Below are 27,165 nucleotides of genomic sequence, written 5' to 3' on the forward strand. Positions count from 1 at the left end.
CGGTAGTGGTGTAGTGGTAGAGCGCTCATTCATAAACGAGAAGTTCCGAGAATGATCCCCATCACGCCCCTGGTAGTATCGCGCTTAACTTGTTTCTCCGTGCAGCACCTTGTTTGACGAGGTTTGTGTTTCGGAGTTATAAAGTTGAGAGAGGGTTGTAACTACAAAAAGTAGCCTCCTCGACTGTAGTGGCCCTCTTGACCTTGGGGAGATTAATAATTAAAAAAATAATAATAATACTGAACAAAAAAATGGGGCATGTACTCTTATTGAAGTAAAACTTGAGAAGGATCTACTGTATTTTGCATATTGTCATCACATCTTGGAGGTGATAATTAGAGCTGTATTTTCAGTTCTCTTGGGAGCAAGTCAAGGCCCAGAATTATTTCCATTCTAGAAATTCCAGGCCAAATATGAGACCATTGACAAGTCCTAGTTTCAGACAAGTGTAGATAGTAAGGGACCGGGGCCTCGGCCCTGGCTAAAAATGAGACTTTTTGCAATCCCGGCCCCAGCAAAATTATAAGATTTAGCAGGAATTGATAGCCGGAGCTAGAAAAAGATTTATAATACTTTACTATTTATTAAATACTGGCATACGTTTATATATTTTTAAACTCTAATTTACTTCCAACAAGATTGTAAGCAACCATTATTAAGTTACTTTAAATTAGAGAGTATGTTAAAATACTAAGAAATATATAACTGGCGACTTAAAAAGTTGTAAGTTGCATAAAAATAAAAAAAGGAAAATATGAAGATGGGTAAGAGTTATAAGTTTTTTTGATGTTTAAGAAAAAAAAACTAGATTATTAAAAACTTTTATAGCATGAAGGGACAGATACAGTTAAAGGATGCAACTAGTTGAATAAAAAGCCAAGCAAGATTGAGTTTTGTTTATCATTAAGGAGATGATATATTAGTAGAAAAAAGAAAGAAGTACAACCTTACAACAATGGGAGAGTGGTTCAAGCTTGGCAGATAAAGCAGGTTTAATTTCATGTACAATGTGCTTTTAGAGTTGTCTGAGAGTAAGAAAGTTGTTATTTGTCAATATAGGAATGCCAACAATAATGCAATATTTTTTTGAAGTAAATAAATGAGTTTTGTTGTCTAACAAAAATTGTGGATTTCATGTCCAGAATTTAAATCCATAAGCCACTGCAGGCCTTAGGCTATTACAGAAAAGAGATCAGATTTAAAATTGGCTGCTTATTCTAAGCAATTAAAAAGTAAACATTCTTTGTCAAGACAAGAGTATAAAGTTGAGTCCTCAGCAAAAAAAGGCACTATAGATTTCATAAAGATCGTTTTTGTAGATAAAAAACAATACTGAGGCAAAAATAGAACCTTGAAGTACCCTTAAAGTTACTTGAAATAAAGAAGCAGGTAGGCCTTCAAGAATAACTTTATAACTGCAGTCAGAAAGAAATAGTTTTATAACCTCAAAACTTTTATATAAAGAAACTAATAATAGAATGAAGACTAATCGTAGGCTAGTTAGAGAGATCAAAGTGTTTTCTAGAGTTTTGAAAAATTGGAACCACTTATTTAGCCCTTTTTAAAAGTTTAACAAAAATTAAAGAGTGTTCTGAAGAACACTTTTTTAAGACTAAATGGAAATCTTGTCTGGAGCACAAACTTCAGAAGTATTTAATTGAGAATTATCTTTAACATTAAAAGGCAGAGTGATTTGGATGTTTAACAATGGGTTAATCTGTTTAACTGGCATGATAAAAAGAATATGACCTTTAGATTCAATAGTCAAGGTTTTTTTAAAAGCAAAGTTTTTTCCAAACAACTCTACCCTATTCTAGAGAGAAGTAAAAAGATCAGTCCCATGAATTAGAGATTAAATATTAGTTAATGACACTGTTGAAGACTAACCAAAAGTCTTTAGAACCTAACATTTGAGATAAGGTACAAGATTTGAGAATAACAGAGCTTAAAATCAGACAGGATTTTCTTACAAAGTCTTTTTTACAAGAACATCTCTATTAGGAGAGATGTTCTTGTAAAAAACTTTTTACAAAGTCTTTTTTACAAGAACATCATCAACGACATTCTTGTAAAAAAGATGAAAAAAATGATTAATGCTTAATAAAGCATCTACTCAAAAGTAAAGTGAGGCTTAACTTAAAATTGAAGAAAAGTAATAAAAGCTTCCAAACTTTTATTCCAGAAGGAATAAAATCTTCCGAGATGCACTTTATGCATACATATTATGAATATAAACATATTTGCTTGCTATTTATTTAGATGCTGGCATACAATATCCTTTTATTATTATATAAACTTTAGTATTTATATGGTGTAGTATTTGCCCAAAGAGAAGAGGATCAGATGGATGTGTGGTGTTACTCTAACAAGACAAGAAAAGGAGGCATAACCTTAGACAGATTTAAAAAAACCTTGTATCAAACATAGGTTAGAAAAGATTAAGGTAATTTAGGTATCAGTATGTAGAGAGGTAGCAGCTTTAGTAGAAAATGGTAGTGGTAAAAAATAAACTTTATGAGAGTTCCTTTACATATTTTTTGAATGAACTTAAGTTAAGAAAAAAAAATGCTTTAGATTGTTTATATTAGAGAAACAGCATAAAAGAGGAAGGTTAAAGCCTGAAGATGATAATGATAATGACAATGATTATGATCATCATCATTATCATGATGATGATCATCATCATGATCATTATTATCAGCCTTTAACCTTCCTCTTTTATGCTGTTGATGATGATGATGATCATGATGGTGATGAAGATGATGATGATGATGATAATGATGATTATGATGATCATGTTGATCATAATGATGTTTATATATGCATATATATACAAAATATAACATGAATTTTTAATTCAAAAAATACACTTTAGGATGTTTAAATAATTATGCAGCCCTGGTCACAAACCCGGCCCCAGCTATATTTTATCAAACCCAACTCCGGTCAAATATCAACCCCAGTCACTTACTAGGTGTAGATAACAAAGAAGTGTTCCAACTGATTGGAGATCAAAAAGCTGAAATCTTGGACTGGGCACATATGGCAATTTATAAAACCAAAAGCAACTTATCAAGAGATTCTAGAGATTTTAATAATTTTTCTTGGTGATACTTCCTTAAGAGGAATCCAATTTCAGGCACCATGCACAGAGCAAGATGAATATCATTCATCAATAGTCATTTAATCATTAACAACCTGGATGTTTTGTAGCCAGTTTAAATTGTTAAAACAAAAAGAGCAGGGGCATTGTGCTATGTGTGCCGTTACTATCAAAGTTTCCCTGAAGTCTAGGACAAAAACATCACTTCCTGCATTAGCATAAGTAGTGATCTGGGATCTTTTCTTATCTAGATAATCATACAACATCTTAAGATGTTGTATGATTATCTAGATTATTTAAGAAAATTGCTACTACAGCATTCAATAAATTGTCTGGTCATCTGTGGTACCTATCTGAGGAGTTAGTAGCCTTGGCTTTCTTTAACCAAGAAGTACCATATGATATGAAGAAACAAATGGTGGTGTCACTAAGCAATGCTGGCGATGAACCATCTAAACATCTGCAGAGGTAAGACTGTGAAAAAGGCTCCCTACAGTGATTTGAAAGCTATCCAGACAGCCTATTTGAAAATGAAATTACATGACTTTTCCATGACTCTTCATAAACTTTTATAATAAACCATTAGAGTAAAATATTCAGTACTTCCCATGCACTTAGCAGTTGCCACTTGGTCATTAAAAAACATGCAAACTAAAAACTAATTGCTAGAAAGTTCTGAAATCATGTCAGAAAAAAACTCTGATGTTTACATTATAACTGACCAAAGTATGACAATTGCAACTTTAAAAATAAATGCATGTGATCTTTTAAGAGACCAAGTAGCGTCAATAAGGGCGTCTGGGGAGTACTGGATGTTTTACCCTGACTCTAATTACAAACTCTAATTTTTGTGCACAAAAAAAAATTACACTTTTTTATCTTTTGAAAGAAAATATTTTACCAAAAATGCTCATTATTTTACATTAATAAATAAAATAATCTTTATTAGACTTTAGACTTGAATGAACAATTATGAACTTATTAAACTTATGAACAGTTATATCCATCTAAAATAGAGTATAATTGAAGAGCTTAGTGCTAAAAGTACTCAAGTCACAAAAAAAAATATTTTGAGAAAGTCTACTTTGATGAAAGATATAAAACTTTAAAATAGGGATTTAAAATGCCTGATCCAAGTAGATTTTCTCAAAACATTTGTTTTGAGTCTTAAGTACTTTTAAGACCTTTTTAATTGCTAACATGACTTTATTCTAAGCATTTTAGGGTTCTGAATAACAAATCACTATCAACTACAACTTTTTTTGTGCAAGAAATATTGATAGGAATCTTTTGTATGAATGGTTAAAGTAACGAAGTTAAAAATTGTAAAAAAAAAAAAAAATTCGCAAAAAATCAAGATACTTTACTGAATTAAGTGAAACTTTTGTTGAAGAAATGAAATGACTTAAAAAAAATACTTTCAACTAAAAATGTTAAACAAAACAAACTATAAAAACAAATCCTAGCAAAACTAACTCTTTTTTAAATCTGTTTTTATTTTACCAATGGTATTATCCAGCTGTTGTTTAAGGGTTTGGTTTTATTTTATTTTTTGCCTAAAAGCATTGACTTTAACTAATAATTCCATGGAATTAGATTCTTCAACTTGGAGGCTAAAACATTCAATTTCTTCGTTTAGGGTAAGGATACATGATTGAACATCTTTCTCTTTTTTACACCAATAATTTCTTCAGTGATAAACTTTTTTTCTTCTAATTTTTTAGTAATAATACTTTCATTTTTATTTTCATCTTAATATCGCACATATTGAGAATGAGCAACTTTTTATTTGCCAGTTATTGTAAAATTTTGAACATCCTGTTTTGATGCAGTTAGATTGTCATTAACAGTAAGCTGACTAATCGAAGAGGTTTATTGCATGTGCTCAATAAAAAGTTCTTTGTCGACACTAAAACCTTGCTCAACAGCACACTGACTATGAGATAAAGTGAAAACTAGGATGCAGACTTTCCTTAATAATTCAAAATGTTTGTTTCCATTCAAGTTAGACATTAAAAACTTATCAAGTTGCATTTTCAGGCAATTGAACTGCCTGAACTCTTCCTTATTAACTGCTAATACAGATTTTTGTAAATTCTTCAAACTGATCTTTGGCAGAATCAGCTGTTTGAGTGGATATCAACTTTGATTTATACAGCTTATCAACTAGCTGACCAAAACAAGCAAATCCCACTTCTCTATTATTAACCATATTATTAGGGGGTAGACATGCTGCATTTCGCACTAACATATATTTCAAAGGATTTCTTTCTTAAAGTTTTTCAACTATTTTAACATATTAATGCAATCTTCTTTAAACTTGTGTTTTGCAGTTTCTGTTGGATCTTTAGAGTGTAAAATAAACTTAACTCATTTACAGGAAAGAATCTATCTGAGAATCAGTTTAAAATGCCACCAAATATTCTTTCAAACACCATGCTATATCCATGAAGAATTCCAACTTTAAAATTAGAAGGTTGTTTTTATAATGACTTATTAGTATATCATACAATTTACATTTAGGCTTTTATCTTTTGCTAAGACTTTCCCAGTAAAAAAGGACCTTAACAACATTTCTCCAAATACTAATGACTCTATCAGCAACTGCTTCATCCTTAATCCAGTGTGTTGGACAGAATCTAATAAAAAGTAATAAATAAATAAATGATAGACCCGTTAAAATCTTATGTATCAGTTGATGGTGTGCTTAACAAGGAAAGTAGAAAGCTGAGGGCATAATAGTTGAAGACTTTTAACAGGAAAATTTTTTTTATAATATCTTTACCTCAATGAAACTCTTCACAACAGTTTTCTTTTACATAAACGTCCCTTCTAGCAGGTGAATCTTGAAAGGTTTGCCACATTGTCTTAAGAATCTTTTTTAAGTTCCATGATTTCAACATGAGAAGCAAATGCACCATGAATCACATGTAACCCACAACTTCCAATATCAAGTAACGATGGTAACTCAGAGCTAGAATGTTGGTCTTTAAGATCTAGAACTTTCCAGTAGGTACTTGGTCCATCCATGGAGAGCTGAAGCAAGTTTTTTTGTCAGCAATCGCTTTAATGCTTTATTTAACTCTGTATTTAAATTTTCAGCATTAGGTGGTTTTAAAAACTTTGGATCCAAATAACGAATTTCAACTACATTTGAGGACTCATTCCAATAACAAATTAAAATATCCATTTGTTCCTTTTAAAGTATACAATTTATAGACTCATCATAGGAGACAATTAATTAATGCATCTTTAAAATAAGGATACATTCCAAAGTTTATTAAATAGCCACATTTTTTTCTACTCAATGAAAAACCTTTTACAATTTTGCTGTATGTGAACATAACTTTAAACAACTCACTTAAACATGATCTAAAGGAATAGTGGTACACAACAACCTTTAAAGCCCACAGTACTTCTGCATTAAGAGTGCAGGCAGAAGCAATGAACGATTCAATAGATTTTGAAACCTTTGAAGGTGCTTAAAATGAACAAGATATCTATTGGAAGTGGAAATTTGTCAAAAAAGATACCAATACTTTTAGTTTCTTCTGCCTTTCTCAGATGTTTCTTACCCAACCCATGACTTTTTACTGCTCCAATTCCCATGTTACTTAAACCGAAACTACTCATGCAAAGTCTACATCTTGCAATCAATACAGTTTTGTCTACAGATTTGAAAATCTAGAATCTTTTAGCCACTCACTAATGAAACTGCACTTTTTCTTAGACATTTTTATATTATTAATTAAGAGTTTATTCTCAAAACTAAATTTAATATATTTATACATAACTTCTTTTTAACCAATAAGAATTAAAATCATAGTCACACAAATCATTTGTTACTAACTATTGACATTTATTTATTGCAACTGACATTTTAATTAGGTTTTTTTAACATGCTTTTACTACAAATTATTTTACTTTATTCTAAACATTTATTCAAAAATGAGGCTTAATGACTAAAGCATGTTTTAATGAGATTAGAAATGCTTTCTGCTATCTCTACTGAAGCATGTTTTAATGAGACTAAAAGATGCTTTAGTAGAGATAGCAGAAAGCATTTTTAACAAAACTGAAAAAAAATAATGCAGAAAAAAAAAATGCCTAAAATATTTTTATTGACAATTTTCCTGTAGCCAGGGGTGTTGAAATGCAAAAATCACACATAGGTGGCCATACAAAAAATAACCTTTATTTAACAATAAATGGTGTATACTCTGTATGTAAATAGCTGTATCTCAATCAGTAACCCTGTAACCTTGTCCATATGTTCTAGATCTCATTTTCTTCACTAACATATTTCTTCATTAAAGTTCTTAAATTAAATATAAAAGTATTAATAAAATTATAAATGTACAATAATTATAATGTCAATATTCCAGAATGTACTTATTCTCATTTTAAAATGAACTTGTCAACAATAAAGCGATCCTAAAGTCCCGTGAGAACAGTCAATATGAAATATTTCTTTTTAAGAAACAAAAATTAAATGCCTATCATGCTGTTAATTCGTTTTAAAGATCAGGGCTGAGTATTATTATTGTGATTCAGAAAGATTACATCCATATGGATATGAGCTTCTCCTACCTCCTAGCTCCTCCTACCTTTATCCAGAACTAAATTAGAGCATTAATATCAGTTTTCCTAAGTAAGTTGCCTTAACCATGGATTAGGAGATGCTATGAAACAGGTTGTATTAGATTACATGTTACCAGATAGCAGTGTGACCTGACCTGACCATAATTGATTGATTGATTGATACAAACTCAAACAAAATTTAAAAGCGTGTTTTAATTATTTATTAAACTGATATTTTGATAAATTTTAACTATTTTTTAAAAAGGATGGCCTAAAATAATAGTAGAAAAAAATAAAGATCATTTTAAAAAGTTCCATGAATTTTCCATGACTTTCAATGAAAATTTAGGAATTCCATGATTTTTTTCATGACCAAATAAAATTCCATGACATTTCCATGATTTCCTTGATTTCTATGACCAGTGGCCAAGAAAGGTCAACAAGAAGATTGAAAATTCTTTGCTTCTGAGCATGGGGTCCCATAACTGATACTTAACTCCCTAACTCTATGTTTTGTTGTTGGGGAATAAAGAAGTTCTAGCTGAAACAAAGCTACAAATACTACAAGCTCGTGTTGAGTTTAAAGAGGAATTTCAGTTTTGTAAACCATCTAGTATACAAATTGAAGAGACCACAGACCTACATGAGTTGATTTTCAAGCAGAGCTACCTTCTCTTAAAGTATTTTAACATATCAAGTTTTAACAAATCAAAAAAAAAAAAGCTCAATTATCGTCTTAACACTATAGATGTTTTTAATTATCCTCACCCTCACCCTCAGTTGCTAAATTTTATTGTATGGAACTGTTATGAATCTGAATGAATGTAAATCTGTAGTTAATGATAGTGCAGAAAGAAATATTAGGCTCATTCAAGATTTTGTTGCTGCTACTAGAGATAAAGATCATCTTCAAAATGTCTTTTTGTAGTTAAAAGTCTAGAAAAATAGCTTCATTTGTAAATGAAAAAGTTCCAAGATAAGATCTAATGGAAATTTGTTTCATAAGACAGCAAATTTTTAGGGAGCCGGTAAGTCTGCTGATAGATAAATTATGAATAGATATGATAACAGAACTTTTAGATCTACAAAGTTTCAAAAGCATTCAGGAAGACCATGCAAAACAACATATCGACAGGATCAAAAGTTTGAAATACCAAACAACGAAAAATCCCATTGCTTTTGATTTAAATTAACAAATAAAATGTTTTTATGGAATAAATTATAGTATTTCTATTACAAAACATTTTTTATGTCATGTATGTTTAGAAGACATCCTTTTTAAAAGTCGTTGTTTTCCTTGAAATACTGAAATGCTTAAGAAGAATTAGCATCACAGTATCTAAAGTGGAGTAGTCTAAATTTGTCAAATACTCTTTTTAGCAATAAAAACAAGTTTATGCAATTCTAATCAAATGGAATCAAGTTTGTTTGACGTCCAGTAGGTTCAAAATATGATCCTAAATCTCAAATGCTTACTGCAAAACATGTAAGAGGTAATGTAATGCTTTAAAGTGAAATCCTCTTGGGATGTATTAGTTGGGAAGATGTTGATCTGCTCTATAGATATACTGGAAATATTGATCCAGAAAAATACAATATCGGCTCAAAAACAGGTAAATGGATTCAAGAATTCTTAAAATAAAAAAAGAGTAATCTCGTGTTTTAAAGTTGATATTCCAATCAACTGGGTTATTTGAGAATAAATGCCATTGATTATTTATATGAACAATCAAAGACAATCAAGTATTTGGCATTAAGTTGACAATCAAGTATTAGGCATTAAGCTACAAATCATGCTTATTTATTCAGAAATATCAAAGAAATCATGTACTTTATTCTCATTGATGTTTGCATTAATTTAGTTGACTTTATGCTTCATAGATGCGAAGCCAATTTTGATTGTAAAGATAGTCCTTCAAAATAGTAATGTGATTTTGCATTTCTCATTATTTTGATCACAAATTTTGATCAAATATCATTGAAAAATTCTTACACTTTTAACTATAAAAGTTTTGTCTGTAAATTTTTTAACTCTTGAAAAATTGTTATTTTTTTAATCAATTAAAGTACATTAAATTATCAACATTCATTCAAAACAATATAGTAAAAATAAAAATCTTTCAATAGGTATATAATATGTTGGCTTAAGTAAGCCTTTGCTAAAATATTGATCAAATTCAAATTTTTGGACACTACTGTGTGTATATATATATATATATATATATATATATATATATATATATATATATATATATATATATATATATATATATATATATACATATATATATATATATATATATATATATATATATATACATATATATATATATATATATATATATATATATATATATATATATATATATATACATATATATATATAGTAAAAACTAAATAATTATAACACTCGATTTATTTAAAACATTACTCAGAGTTTCACGCAAATATCGATCATCAGATGTTACAAATCTCAAAAAAACAATGACAAAAAAAATATATTAAAAATACAGTGGAGTATCTTCTTTGATGACATTAAAGTTATTCATCATATATTTGTTTTCATGGCGACATTTAGACGCAAGTTCGTTTCGCTTATTTAGTAAAGGCAATGGGGATGAAATTATATGATATTTTTCCATCAAGCATAAATCGCATGACTTACCACCAGGTTAAAACGGTTCAGCCTGGTCTAAAATTTTCCACGAAAGGACAGGATTTAAAGCTTTCTTTTTAACACTCCACACAAATTTAGAAAGTTCGATAGAGTTTGACCCACTTTCATAACGAAAAGAAATATTGTGCTTGTAATGGCAATCTTTAAAAGTTTTTTCTGTAAGCCCAATATATTATCTACCGTCATCTTGCGGATTTGTCTTAACATTACATAAATAGATGACATTTTTAATTTAGCATTTTCCATTAAGTGGACATAAATTAATGTCAGCAATTGCACGTTGAAGCATTAAGGTTTGAAGAATTTGATAAAATTTTATTGTTATGTGAAGTGATGGTGTTGCGAATATTTGGAAGACAGCTATAGCTTCAAGTTATTTCGATTAAACAGCTTATAGAATTTATGAGATTTTGGGAAGTTTTTATCGATTAAATTTAGGAAAAGTTTTTCTACATTTGTCTTGACATTAATTGAGAACAGAGGGTTAAATCAAATAATATTTTGTGCACATGATTTTGCAACTTTTATATTTAACTTTTATATGGAAGGGTAAAAATCAACAATACCATATTGAACAAAAACATAATGTTTTTTGTCATTGATGCTATGGAACCATTTTAAAACGCCATTTGTACTATGCCATTGATGGACAAGCGTAGCATTTCTAACTTTCTTGTTATATATATATATATATATATATATATATATATATATATATATATATATATATATATATATATATATATCAAAAAAGTCAAAATATCTTATAGTGATGGATTTTTATCAATAAAATAATCATCAAGTCTAATAAATTAAAATTTAAGAGATCAGAATGAAAGTTTATTAACCCCTAAAATTTAAGTGGAAATTTAAATTAATTAATTTTTATTACAGTGATAGTATTAAATTAGCAAAAATACCAGGAAGAATCCTTACTAAGAACTCATAACTAAATGCTTATAAAAAATTCATCAATAAGTCCTTACTAAGTCTTTACAAATTGCTTACTAAAAACTCCTTACTAAATCATTTTTCTTTATTAACAAAAAATAAGGAAAAATCGAACAATTTTTTCTGACCATAAAAAAATATTATTTAAGATATAAAATAACAGATTTGGTATAAAAATAAGATATAAAAAATAATTTGGAAATCTCAAGTATATATGCTGCATACTGATAAAAAAAGTATAAGAAAAACATTTAACTTCCTTTGAATCACTTAATTTTCTAAACACTCTTTAATAATAAAATAGTAAGAAATAGTCAATAAAAAAACATCTGCATCTTACCTCTTTTAGCAGCACTTGAAATGTCATACAATCTAAAAAAAAACAATTTTAATAATAAAAAAAAATGTTTTAAAAGATTTAAAGACCAAAAACTTTAAAAAAACAAACAAATTTTATTGTAAGAGACATTATAATTGTCGAAGCATCAGTCAAAACAATATCTAAATAACTATAAATTAATTATAAATTGATAACTATAAATTGATTTTTGGCGCAACTTTAAAGTTTAAACTTTAAAGACAAAAATATTTATTAAAAAGAACGAAAAAAAAAAAAAGCAACAAAAATTTATAAAAACATAAAACTTTTATAGAAAAAAACAAAAACTTACCCATCATCAGCAACAATAGCATGTCTGTTAGTTTCACTGTCTGAAACAATATAAGATATCGCCATCACAGCTTCATTCATAAGTTGCTTGCTAGCACTGTGCAGTAAAGCACATAAAGTTCGAGCACCACCAAGCTCAATAAATTTATCCTTAAACAGATTTTACTTTATTATCTATTTCTTTTTTTTTTATTTCTCATTTATTTGCACTAACTTGAACTTTTTAAAATGAAAAAAGTTTCAACTTTTATGTTCAGAGATTTAATTTTTTTTATTAACAATTTAGAAATCAAGGATTAGCTACTAAAGGTAGTTAAGGTTCTTATTTTTATTTATTATTTTTTTTTTAGGTTACAAACATGCTCCAAATGGACATAATGGTCTTACAGATTATTACATGCTCAAAAATATTAAAAATTAAATATTAAAAACATTTCTGTAATTTTTGTCACAGAACAGATAAGCATATAAAGAAACAATAAAGTTTACGCTTTAATTTAAAATCTTTAAATGTAAAACCATCACAAATTTTTTTTATAAAAACTAAAAAACTTTGATGAAATATCTTACTAAAAAGCATAAAAGTTAAACAAAAACCTGAATAGAAGAAACTGTCAGCAGTTCAGCTAACGCTTCTGTAGAATACTCTTGTGTTGCCTTAAAACAAAAAATAATAAATAACTGAATTATATAAGATATACAAATTTTATGCTATATATTAGATACATAAAAACAAACTTTACCTCATCAGAACACAATGCAAGGTTCATTAATACTTGTAAACTAAAACATCAAAGTATGAAACATATTTTGAACTACACATACATTAACTGACGCGACCTTATCTTTTAGATAAAGCCGTGTCAGTTTATGCTGTAGTGGTGTAGTGGTAGAGCGCTCACTTCATAAGCAAGAGGTTCCGAGTTCGATTCCCGCCACGTCCCTGGTAGTACCACGCTTAACTTGTTTCTCCGCGCAGCGGCCTTGTTCTTCAAGGTTCGTGTTTCGGAGTTAAAGAGTTGAGAGAGGGTTACAACCACAAGTAGCCTCCTCATCTATAGTGGCCTTCTCGGCCTTGGGAGGTGAATTATAAAAAAATAAAATAAAATAAAAAAATGTATGTGTAGTTCAAAGAAACTTTTAAAATACAATAAAAAAAAACCTATACAACCTTAATCTTTTAGAGGTCAGCATCATGTTGAAAAAAAAAATTTGATACAAAGGTATACAATATATATTATATATATATATATATATATATATATATATATATATATATATATATATATATATACATATATATATATATATATATATATATATATATATATATATATATATATATATATATATATATATATATATATATATATATATATATATATATATATATATATATATATATATATATAGATACATACGTACATACATTGGGCATGTATGTGAGTGGGCATGCGAATTGCACATTGTTTTTAAATCATTTTTAAATTATAACTTATAAATAGCAAAATAATTGATAGAAAAAATGGCTAAGAGCAAATCCAGGAAAATTCGTTTGGAAAGTAGTCCGAAATGCAGAGGTCTTCCATCAGAAATGCCTTCAGCTGTTCTTTCAATATTTTGTCAAGTAATTCATTTTTTTTATCTTGCTGAAAACAATAACCAAAATATTTCAAAACAGAATCTACTAGGAGTGGTTGAGAATTCTTTTAGTACTTTGTGGAATAAAGTAAACCCACATCTTCCTCTTCTTCAGAGTAATTCAATCTTAAGAAAATTAAGAAATCTTTTTGAAGGAGTAAAATATTTAAACCAAGGACATTATAAATAGTAAGGAGTATCAATATTTGATTTTAGATAAACTCTCTGATATTTCATCATGTACTTGTGAATTAGCAACCGTTTTATGTAATGACAGAGATGCTAAGTGTAGCATCATCAATTGCCAAGTAGAGCACATCTTGTGTCTTTGTAAAACTAAAAAGGTATTTGATTAAATTTTTTATATATTAGCGTATGTATTGGAATATTTGTTGTTTCAATCTGCAACTATTGTACTAAGAATTTTTGATTATAATTTGATTTCATTTCAATCAAACTGAAGTAATTGATTATTTTCAAAAATCATATTTAAAGTCCCTTCTGAAAACAGGGCATATATTCATGACCAGAGAAACAAGATTGGTCCTAGAGGTATAAAATTTAAAATCTGGTACATTTACTCCGGAAAGGTTAGTTTCAATCCCTTATGCCCATAACTCATTGATTGATTCTGGTCACATATCTGAAGTTTCAGCATCCAATCCAGATGTTTTGGTAACATTTATATGTATATTTTGTATATATATGTATATTTGTAAATTTGTATAAATATGTATACTCGTATATATATATATATATATATATATATATATATATATATATATATATATATATATATATATATATATATATATATATATATATATATATATATATATATATATATATATAGCAAAATTAAGAGGTAAATACTATTTCATTATATAAGTTAGACGAATATAAATATATCTCTTTATTTAATAGTTTATATAAATACTTGTTTACAAAACATTTAATATGGTATTTAGCTAAATATAACACTTTGTTTTGTTTTATAGAGAGAAGAAAATAATGTCAAGATATGGTGATCAACATGATAATAATTTAAGTAACTTGGTGTGTTAGGGTGTTGATGGTAAAGATGATAAAAATGTTCTTCAGTTTAAAGATGTCGTTGAAAATGGAGAAACTTGCTTGTCGAGAGTTACTGAAAAAGAACACCATTTAACTTTACTAATGAAAATAGTTTTAAAAATGGTTAATATCTCTCTCATAAAAATCTCCCATCAAATGGTGCAACTGGTTTGCTTCAAAGTGAAATTATATATAATGTTCTGAAAGAGTATGATAGTTTTAATTCAGTACAAGCCTTTCTTGATAATACAAATGTCAATACAGAATTCAAAACTGGTTTTCTTGTATGTTTAGAAAAGAAATTAGGAAGAAAAATATACCTTATCAGATGTACTTTGCATCACAATGAACTTCCATTTCGAAAAGTATTCAGAACAGTTGATGGCAGTTAGAAGTATTAAAATAAATTTTCAGGACCTATTGAAAAGCAAGTTTCTATAGATTTTTACCTTAACCCACAAGTAAAGTTTACCAAAATTAATACTCCAGTGGAGATTATTAATATTCCCATTGAAGTGATTAATGATTTAAGCCACAATCAATGACTATTATTTGAACGTTGTCTTGGAATTTCTAAAGGATTTGTCAATCCCATATTTTTTAGAAGAAAAATTAGTCCACTAAACAACGCAAGACGATTGACTTTAGCAATTCGAATCTTTATATACTAATACTGAAGCACCAAGTCTAAATCTTGTTAGGCTTGTGAATTTTATTGCACAAGTGTATGCATACATTTAGTTTCTTATCAAAAGGTCTAAATTTATGGATTCTCCAAGCATATTCTTAAAAACGGCAGAACAGATAAGGAAGCAAGATGAGGAAATACAAAACATTTGTTTTAAAAATCTAAAAAAAAATACATATTGTCTATTGCCTGAGAGCTTTTTATATTGTATTTTAAGTAAATATAAAGAATGCTGTGTTACAAATATTGCTAATGTTGACATAAACTTTCAAGCAATTTCTTGGACAGAATTAATTGACTTTAAAAAAAGAAGTAAACCAGCATCGGCAATATGGTTGAAGGATGACAAAATCGATGCACTAATTGCAACTAAAGAAGTTCCGAACATACCTAAATTTCTTTCTCATGCACAGAGCATGAGAAAGAAATTCAGGTAAGTTCGAACTTCTTTAACGCGCTGTGAAATAAATTACAGTGACTGGTCACCAAGTATATGGCAGGGAAACTCATCATAAATAAATTTTGAATAAACTAAAATCCAGGGAAATTCGACCATATTTTAAAACTAAAAATAATAAATAATGTAATGGTTGCAGATCTTCAGCCTTATCTAAATTCATAATTGGCTAGAAATTTTAAACCAAATGGGTACACGTATCAACTATGTTCAAAGTATTTAGTCAAAATTAAATTGTGCAATTTATTAATCCTTTATTCATATCTGGTAATTATTAATTACTGACATCTAGTATAATCTTGAGGTCAAAATTACTCAAGTTGTTTGTAAGCACTTTCAAAACCTATATAACTATATTTATCTAAATCCTTTAGTATATAGTTATATAAAGTATTCAACTAGATTTACTTAAAAAAACTAAAAATGAATTACATAACTAAACTTTGTATATACAGTTTAGATATACAAGTAATTCTAAGTTTGCTGTTTAAAACTTGATTGTATACTATACTAATAGATGTGCATTAAAATGAGTTATAAAAACAGGCTAAAAATAAATCAAATGATTAAATGCGTACTATATTAAATGAAATTTTTATAATTTATTATTAATTTATTTAACCATTTCATAACGAATAAATTTATTTGAAAAAATAAACTTTTGACTGGTTTGATTTTTTTATTAATTGATTTTGTAAATTGCGTAGAAACGTGAAAATCTATCTATCTATATATATATACATACATATATATATACATATATACATACATATATATATACATATATACATACATATATATATACATATATACATACATATATATATACATATATACATACATACATATATATATATATATATATATATATATATATATATATATAGAGAGAGAGAGAGAGAGAGAGAGAGAGAGAGAGAGAGAGAGAGAGAGATAGATAGATAGATAGATAGATAGGTAGATAAATAGATATAGATATACCATTTGTTGAAATTATAATATATCTGCTTTATTCTATATATTCACTAAAATACTTACCCTTCATTTTCCACAATTTTTGCTTTTGCATCATCACCAGTTGCAGCAAGACTAGCAAGCTCAAATGCAGCATTTCGACGCTCTTTCATTCTATAAGTATTACTAGCTAAATTAAATAAAGGTTTTGGGTTGATCTCTAGTATTATCTCAAAACCTAGGGAAGAACAGCATATAGGCAACCTATCAACAGTTATCTAATTAAAGTAAAAAGAAATAAAGAAAAATAAACAGTTAATTCTGGGTCAAGTACCAGTCTACTCGAACTTTTATAATCTTGAACTGCTTTATTTAATCCTTTGAAATAGTCTAATCGATCACTATTAAAATTCTCCATTCAAGTCAAACCTCAGATAACTCAAACTTCGTTAAGTCAAACCATTTTTTTGACCCCTTTTTTAATGACTTTTCAGCAAATTTCTTTGGATAATTCAAACTTTTTGTATGGGAATTATATTAAACATAAGCTAATGTAACCTAATAATTTCCCAATTTTTTTTATGTATTTATATCTGAATAGAATAGATCGATATCAGTTAAATAATGCTATAAAAAAACTGTTACAAGGTAAATAATGGTAAAACTATTAAATAAACAATTATTTTATAGTTTAATGAATTTTTAAATTGAAGAACGCTGCCTTATAAAGACAATTATATAACCAAATAATAAGGAAGTCATTGTGCATTAAAAAAATATAAAATTCAAAAAATAGAAATAAAAATATAAAACTCTTCAATTAAAGATAAATTTATAAAGTCATAAATTAAAATTAAAAATAAAAACCTAATAAAAATACAAATATAAATTTAGTTAAACTAAATACCCTTTTTTCATCTTCATTATCCTAAATGCTGAAGTGAATAATATGGTTGTTAAGTCTCCTTGTGGTGCTTTTTATAAATCTGTAACATGTAATCAAAAAGCTATACAATGCGACTCTTGCAATAAGTGGATCCACATTAGGTGTAATAATGTTGATAAAAAATTCTACAACTCTTTGATGACTGAAACTGGCTATTGGTACTGTTTTAATTGCTTGGAAAACACTCTACCATACTCTTCTCTGACATAAGGATTTTAAGGTCACTATAAATGGTGCAAATACTTTTACTCATAATTTATTTTATGACATTTCATCTGACCTAAATAATCTTTTTCAAAATAAACTTGACATCGATAATATTAATTGTAAATTAGTATTGATTCAAAAACCTATTTACATGTAAATATATCATCCCTGGTGTATTACCTTGATGATCTAAAGCTTCTGCTTTCCCTTATGAATAATAAACCCAATATCATTGCTATATCTGAAACTCGTTTAAATCACAACAAAACACTTAGAACTGATATCACTTTAAATGGCTATGTCTTTGAACATACTGATTCTCATTCTAATAAAGGAGGAACTATTATATATATAAAATCTGAATTAAATTATAACTTAAGATCTGACCTTAAAATTCAGAAAAAAAAAGAACTAGAATCAACCTTTATTGAAATTTTATATTAGTTTTAAGTGCCATCAGAAAAAAATATTATTGTAGGTTGCATTTATCGCCACCCATGTATAAACACTAGTGAGTTCAATATCACTTATATACAAACTCTACTTGACAAGTTATCACAAGAGAATAAAAATATGGTTTTTTTAGGAGACTTCAACATTAATCTTTTAAAATATGACTCCTGTAATGATGTTTCTAACTTTCTAGATCTTATGTGCTTTTTCTCTCACTTCCAATTAATTACTCAACCAACCAGAATTACTCCAAAATCAAAGACACTCATAGAGAATATATTTGTAAACTTTCACGCTCCAAATACTAAATCAGGCAACCTAACAGTATACCTTGCTGACCATCTTATTCAGTTCATATTCTTTGCATTCAAGAACTTGCATAAATCGTTCCAATTTTTAATGCAGTAGTGGTGTAGTGGTAGAGCGCTCGCTTCATAAGCGAGAGGTTCCGAGTTTGATCCCCACCACGTCCCTGGTAGTACCGCACTCAACTTGTTTCTCCACGCAGCGGCCTTGTTCGTCAAGGTTCATGTTTCGGAGTTTGTTCGTCAAGGTTCATGTTAGAGTTGAGAGAGGGTTATAACCACAATTAAGTAGCCTCCTCATCTGTAGTGGCCTTCTTGGCCTTGGGGAGGTGAAATAACAAAAAAAAAAAAAAAAAACTTAAAACAGTCTCATCCCAAACTATATTGTAGATGTTTTAAAAATTTTGAAGAAAAAAGTTTTCTTAAAGACTGTAAAGAAACTGATTGGCTTTCAATAAACCAACCAGGGAACTATCGTGATAATAACTCTACTTCTAAGTTTTTGGATGCACTTAGAAGATTACTCGATAATTATGCCCCTTTCAAAATGTCTATCAAAAAAGCTAATAAATATTTATCAAAGCCATGGATTACTAATGGAATCATTTTGCCAATACAAATTAAAAATAGGTTGCACAAGAAATTTATAAAATGTTACAATGAGAATATAAAGCTTCAATATTTTCAAAAATTCAAATATTATAGAAATCAAATTAGTAACCTACTGCGATACTCAAAAAAAACATTATTCAACCTACTTTAATGAAAATCTAAATAACCTTAAAAACACCTGGAAAGGAATAAGGAGTATTATTTATATTAAATCAAAGAACAACAATAATAAAGATAGTTTAAACATCAATAATAAAACTATAACTAACAAGAAAATAATTGCAAACACATTTAATGATTACTTTTCTTCAATTGCAGATAATCTTGCTAAACAAATTATACATCCTAGATTTCACTTCAGCCATTATCTAAAAAACCAAAATCCTAACTTTTTTTATATCTCCAGTTACTTCTCAAGAAGTAAATGACTATATCTCCCTCTTGAATCCAAAAAAAAGTACTAGACCCAATAGCATTCCTTCAAAAGTAATGACCTTAACATCTCAAGAATTGAGTTTCCCCTTGAGTATTATAATAAATCAATCTTTTCAATCAGGGATACCCCCTGACTTATTTAAAGTTGCAGAAATTGTTCCAATTTTTAAAAGCGGCTATAAACAAGATCCTTGTAACTATCGGCCTATATCCTTACTCTCAAATATAGGTAAACTAATTGAAAAGCTTATGTATAACAGGCTATTCAGTTTTTTAAATCTATCAGATAGCTTATTTAGTCTGCAATATGGATTCTGAAAAAATTACTCTACTAACCAAGCACTCATAGATATAACTGAAACCATACGCCAGGCTTTGGATCAAAACAATTTGCTGGTGGAGTGTTTGTTGATCTGCAAAAAGCTTTTGATAATGTCAACCATGAAATTCTATTATCAAAGCTGTATCATTATGGTGTAAGTGGAATTGCTCTGAACTGGTTTAAGTTATATCTAAACTATCGTCCACAAAGTGTTACTATTGGTAATATTTCATCCACTACTAAGTTTACATCTATAGGTGTTCCTCAGGATACAACTCTGGGTCCCCTTCTTTTCCTTATCTACATAAATGATTTAAACACTTGTATTAAATACTCGAAGGTGTTTTATTTTGCTGATGACACTAACCTTCTAATTGTAGATAAGTCTTTAAAAAAGCTAAATAAGTACCTAAATTATGACCTAGCATCACTGGTTCAATGGTTGTGATCAAACAAAATATCTTTGAATGTCAAAAAAACTGAATTAGTTCTATTTAAACCTCAAGGCAAAAATTACCAAAAAACGTAATTTTAGAATTAGTGGTCAAAAACTAAATATTGTAGATAAAATAAAATATCTTGGCATATTATTAGATGAAAATCTTTTGTTCATTCAGCAAATTAAATCCATATCAAATAAAGTCGAGCAAATGGAGTGCTTACCAAAATAAGGCCTTTTGTGAATTACAAAACCCTTGTGAATATTTGGCATGCTATTTTTAACTCCCATCTAGGCTATGGTTGTCAGATATGGGGACAAAGTTCATCCATTTATAAAAAAAACCATATAAATCTCCAGAATAAATCTTTAAGAATAATTCACTTTCAACCTAACAGTTTTAGTTCTGACATACTATATAGTCTTTTGAAAATTTTGAAGCTTGACGAACTTATCTACTTATCAAAGTGAGTTCTTGTGTGGGACATTGTCCACAACAATATGCCCAGCTGCAACACATAAGTATGGCATAAAGTCAATCAATTATCAATCAATTCACTGTTGGAACTCTCTTCCTGTTGAAACTAAAAAAATATTCTTTAAAATGACAAATGGAAATGCCTTCATAACCCATGTATAAAAGTTAATCCTCAATAAAAATAATCGAAGAATCATCAGTTATGCAATTGCCCCCTAGCTATTCTTTATAACTAAATTTTTAATATAATAAAAGTATAAAACTCATAAATAAAAAATAAAAAAAATACAATATAAAAACAAAAAAACAGAAATAAAAATATAAAACTCATAAAATAAAAATAAAAATATAAAACTATAATATAAAAAATATAAAAAAATAAAACATAAAAATATATAAATGTTCATTTAGTCGCAATCAAATACCCTCATTTTCATCATCCTGTAAAGTTTATATGGCACTTAAGTTTGTGGCATTGTTACTAAACCATGTAACATGTAATAAATAAACAATAAACTATTTTCTATGCAATCATATAATTTATACCATCATAGGTCTTTACACATCATCAGTTTATAACTGATTGTAAATGTCCCTCACAATTGTGTGTATATATATATATATATATATATATATATATATATATATATATATATATATATATATATATATATATATATATATGAATATATATATATATATATATATATATATATATATATATATATATATATATATATATATATATATATATATAATATATATATATATATATAGTTATTATTAAAGTTAAAATATATTGATTTGATTAAGCTGCTTAACTTTTTAAAAGGTTTTCTTTTGACTGTACTGCGTGAATACAATCCGTAACTTCTTTCATTAAAACATAAGTATAATGGTGTAAACTAAATGTATATACTTCACCATTGAATAATGAAAAATTGTCTCAACTCGAACTAATATCTCATATCAGGCAAAGTTTGACTTAACAGGAATTCGCTTTAGTCAAACATTTATTAAGTTGAACCATTTTCCTTTGACCCTTGGAGATTCGAGTTATTAAGAATTAACTGTATAAATAAGCTATAATTTTTGATAACTTTATGATAATGCAGAGATCATTTGATCTGCTTACCAAAAGCGTTAATACCTTTTTATTTATATGTAATACCCATGTTTAAACTATAGATATAAATAGACAAACTCAATACCTATAGATAATATTTTTATAAGTATTTTTTCAGTTTGGCAATGGCTCTTACTATATTAGCAGAAATATCACAATAAAATAACAAAACATGATGTAATTTTATATCATATATATACATAAGTGCAACATTCTGTGGCAGCATTTAATACTACCTGATTTTACCAAATTTTACCAAACTTCTTAATAAATATTTAATATACCCATTTACTTATTTTTACTTATTTAAATTGATGCATTAAACTCTTTAAAAAAAAATAAGAATAAAACAAAAAGTAATAAAAATACTTTATTATACATATATGAGAAATATTATAGTTTTTCACAATAAATTGTATAAAAAAAAATTTAAAGAGAACCACACATTTATTGTGCATTTCAGGAGCTATTCTAAGAAAATAATTTGGGCGGAAATTTGCCATATGTGGGCATTTTTTACCAAAAAAATGATATTTGCTGAAAAAAAAAGTCCTCAATTTCTGAATTAGGGCGAGTTGTCGAAAACATTCTAGAATAGCCCCTGGCCATATTTATTATGCCAAGTCATATAAAAATCTTTTTAAAATTTGAACATGTGTTTATGTTATGTTTTTATAAAACGATTTGTTTTTGTTTCAGCTTTTTAATATGCAATTATAAATATATACTTTTTAAGTGCAGCAAATAGTTTTAGTAAAGTAAGTTTAGCCACAGTGTCAATAAAAATAAATAAATAAGTTGTTCACTTACTAAGAGGCATCAACTTATAAAAGTATACAATAATGAACAAAATTTGTTTATTTTTGTATACAATAAACTATCATTTAAAAACTTCAAAAATTAATTTATTTTTCAAGTTTTCTAAAGTTATAGTTACTATGGATGCAGCAAGATTGCTTAAATACAACATTACTACAACATTCAGGCTGCAGAACAAGCGACTCCCAAATATGGTTGGTAAAATGCCTCAAATGCTTGGTGTTATGACAAGCACAACACAGTTTTAATATAAATTACAAAATCATGAACAACATGAAAATCATGTGTAGACTTTAAGCATTGGTGGTTAGCCCAAAAGCATTTTTCATTTGATTATGCAATAAAAAGCTATATTATTTATATATTAATTGTATTAAATTGCATGCAATTTTTTTGATAAAAATAGGTAGATTTGCAAATAAATGATTGCCAATAATGGGTTTTATCATTATTATAAAAATGTAACTATTTTTTTATGCATGTGTAAACACATTATGAGCTATTTATGAAACTTTGTGAAGTTATTAAATTTAACAAAATTGAAAAAATGTTTCAACTTTAATTTATCATAAGTTGTGATTAATTAGTAAAATAATTTTTTTTAACTCTACTTTTCAGTAACAAAAAAAACCAACCATCTTTCTATACAATTTCTAAATATAAAAGTTAAACTTCCCATCTTTCCATATAACTTCTTTGAATAAAAGTCAACTTTGTCATTTTTCTATATAACTTCTTTTTAAAAAAGTCAACCATCTGATTTTTCTATATAACTTCCTTTAAAAAGAAGTCAACCCCATGATTTTTCTATATAACTTCTTCTAAAAAAAGTCAACCCTCTGATTTTTCTATATAACTTCTTTTAAAAAAAGTCAACCCTCTCGTTTTTCTATATTTTAGTATAAAAATTAACTTTTTTTTATTCTTACCTTCCAATCTTTGCAACAAGCAAAACTTTGGCAACATCTTTGTTTTGAACAAGATAATATTCAATGATGTCACCCACCTATCAAAAAAATAATAATAACTATCAAGAAAATTCAGTTTAAAAAAATAGAAAATAATATCAATATATTACAATTACAAATTCTAAAAACTAAATACCTCAACTTTACAGTTAATGTTCAGAAAAAGAACAAGTATAACTGTGCTTATTAAAAATATCGAATGACCGTAGTAAAACGCAACTAAAAAGTATAACAAAACTAAAAGCATAACAAATAAATAAAACACAAAAAACTCAAAAAAATACAATAGTAAAAACATAATAGATAAATAAAACACAACAAAAAACTGAAAAAACACAATGGAAAAATAAAGCAGTGTTTTATAAACAGTATGGAATTATGTTTGGGTACACCAAACATAATTTCTTACTGTTTGACTGGTATGGCCACCTAAACTGAAAATCATATGAGTTATAAATTTTATTATTAATAAATTTCAATAAAATTTTTAATAAATTCCAAATAAATTTTTTAAATGTGTTATTAAATAAAAGCAAATGAACACATTTAAAAAAATTTCATTTTTGTTAGCCATACATTACGCTTTATAACTGTAATTATAGCATAAACTATATACAAAATTTTATTTCTTTAAACAGTATTACAAAACCATTTTATATTTTTTCAAAGTTAAATTTTTAATTTTTAAATGATATTTATAATAAAGTTTTTTAATAAATATAAAAAAATAACAATCAGTTTTTTTAATCAAAAAGTTATAATACTTTATAAATGCCGTTAACATGTTTTTTACAACAATTAATTTCATGTAAATAAATGCCGCATAAACAATATCAAAAAATAATTTAAATATTCCAATTGATTAAATTTTTTGTTAAACATAAATTGCTGAATGTGTAGGTGAAAACGCCATTTTGTTCATAAAATGCATACTGCGTTATGTTTCATAACTAGGCCTAAATATAAATATCTACCCAGTAGGCTCAAGATGTATTTTAGATGTTTAAAAATGTCTTGTGACCTAAAAAGATTTTTTTTGCAAAACAAACCACTTTCAAAAACCATTAAAATAAGGGGCATTTTATATACATTATTATTAAAAAAATAAAAAATAAATAAGAACAACTATTTTTTTTCGACCGGCACCGCCCAAACTATTGCTGGGTAAGGCACTGTAAAGCATAATAGAGAAATAAAACACAACAAAAAAATAAAGCATTGCAGATAAATAAAAACACAACAGAACTGTGAAACACAACAGAAAACTTTAATACACAAAAAAACAGAAACGTAAAACAAACAAATACAAAAAATTTTTAACAAAAACTTTTAACTCTAATACCTGAACACAGAATAGAAACAAAACTTACTTGAAGAAATTTTAAAAAAGTCTTAAATTAAAAAAAAAAATTTTCTGATTGATTAACAAAGTTAATTACAATAACACATAAACAATTTTAAAACATGCTATAACATAAGATTACTTAAACCTATGTTTTTTCAGTTTCAACTTACTTGACCAAATATTTACATAACCACAATCTCCTTTTAACTCAGCACAACCATGTTTCTAGAAATAAATAATTTAATGATCATGACCATGATGATGATCATCACCACCATCACCATCATCATCATCATCATCATCATCATCATCATCATCATCATCATCATCATCATCATCATCATCATCATCATCATCATCATCATCATCATCATCATCATCATCATCATCATCATCATCATCATCACCATCATCATCATCATCATCATCATCATCATCATCAGCTTACCATTGCATCCAAAAGTAAAAAGGTTCCCATCGTAATAGAAGCAGTCAAATTAAGAATCAGACCAATACTGAATGTAGCAAAAAAGTATTCTTTGCTAAAAATGAAAGTAATTTTCACTATGAGAAAAGATAATAGATAACCACAAAAACAGCAAAATAAAAAATAAATACAATACAAAAATAAAAATTATACAAATATTTATAAATCATTGCTGATTAATTATGGTACTATAAAAAATATTTTTTCTCACAGTAAAAGAAAAAAATTTTTTTTTAACTAAGATTAACTATAATTGTATTTTAAAAAGATATTAAAGTTTATTTACTTTATTAAATCCTTTATCACTTTAAAATACCATTAAGTCAATTTTTTAAACAACCTGAATGAAATTTTTGAAATTCTCCAAAGTTGTGCTCTCTAAGATCAACACTGTACTGAGAAAAAAAGCTCTACTTGAATCAATGACAAAGCACCAATAGTGTTATTCATTTGTTTCAAGGTATTTAATAAAAATTTCAATAAACTTTTAGTTTTTGATATAACTGACTTTTACTAATTGATTAATGCTAAGGTACTTAACAATGCAATAGAGTTTGCTGATCAGTGTTTAGTTATAAATTAAAAGATAAACAAATTATTTTAATTGCAAGAAACCATATAATCCTTAATTATGGTGATTCATGGGTTAAAAAAAGGAACAATATTTAATATCGCCAAGGGTTATTTTAAACATTTTTCCTCTTTTTTAGGTGCTCCTGATTGCAGAGGTATGCAATTAGTAAGATATTATTTTGTGTCAACTACCTGAATTTTATAACAGAAAAGAATTGCGTTTATATCAAGTCTGCGGTCTATCTATGTTTAAAAACTTAAGCGGTCAACAAATGAAAACAAAAAAAAGAGGCACTTAGTAGATATTTTTTAAAGAAAAAATCCTCAGCTGAATATCTAAATATCAATTAGCTTTAATGTAAAAATTACTAATTACCTTAAATGACTAAAATCACTAAATCCTAATAACAATTCCTCCATAATCCTAACTCAAAGCAAAATAATAATTTGCAGTATACCATCAAACTGAGATAGTCCATTGTATTAACAAATTTTTTTTTGAAAAAACTGATCCACCCTATCAGGATGTATTATTAAGGATTTTTCCTCCAAGCTCAAATATCAGTCTAATATAGAACCTGTTTAGAGCAAAAACGATAGAGGAACATATTTTGGTACAACCTTCTTTTCATTACAACAAAAACACAACCTTCTTTTAAATATCATTGATGTAAATGTTGCTCATGTCATCATGAAGTAAATCTTGTTTAATTAGTTACCGGTGTATGTGTTTTACAACTGCTTAAAAAATATAATAGCTTTTTAACTTGGCTCCAAGACAACATCACAACTTGGAGCAGAACAGCATAATATCTTATCTTCTTGGTTATTCAGTTAAATGGATGAGAAGTTAT

At 27.3% G+C, this 27,165-nt stretch overlaps 1 protein-coding gene across 1 annotated transcript in view; it reads right to left on the reverse strand.

Annotated features, from left to right (window-relative positions):
• Positions 1–27,165, reverse strand: part of LOC101238093 (uncharacterized) — a 119,220-nt gene that overhangs the window by 32,126 nt on the left and 59,929 nt on the right. Inside the window, exons 7-15 of the mRNA XM_065800533.1 lie at positions 25,700–25,793; positions 25,422–25,476; positions 24,043–24,125; positions 23,868–23,944; positions 16,881–16,970; positions 12,726–12,765; positions 12,580–12,639; positions 11,984–12,132; positions 11,653–11,684 (exon numbers count right to left, since the gene is read on the reverse strand). Of these exons, the coding sequence (XP_065656605.1) occupies positions 11,653–11,684; positions 11,984–12,132; positions 12,580–12,639; positions 12,726–12,765; positions 16,881–16,970; positions 23,868–23,944; positions 24,043–24,125; positions 25,422–25,476; positions 25,700–25,793 (680 nt within the window). The remainder of the gene's footprint in view (positions 1–11,652; positions 11,685–11,983; positions 12,133–12,579; positions 12,640–12,725; positions 12,766–16,880; positions 16,971–23,867; positions 23,945–24,042; positions 24,126–25,421; positions 25,477–25,699; positions 25,794–27,165) is intronic.

This window comes from Hydra vulgaris, chromosome 06 (assembly GCF_038396675.1).
Source record: "Hydra vulgaris chromosome 06, alternate assembly HydraT2T_AEP".
NCBI classification, from domain to species: domain Eukaryota; kingdom Metazoa; phylum Cnidaria; class Hydrozoa; order Anthoathecata; family Hydridae; genus Hydra; species Hydra vulgaris.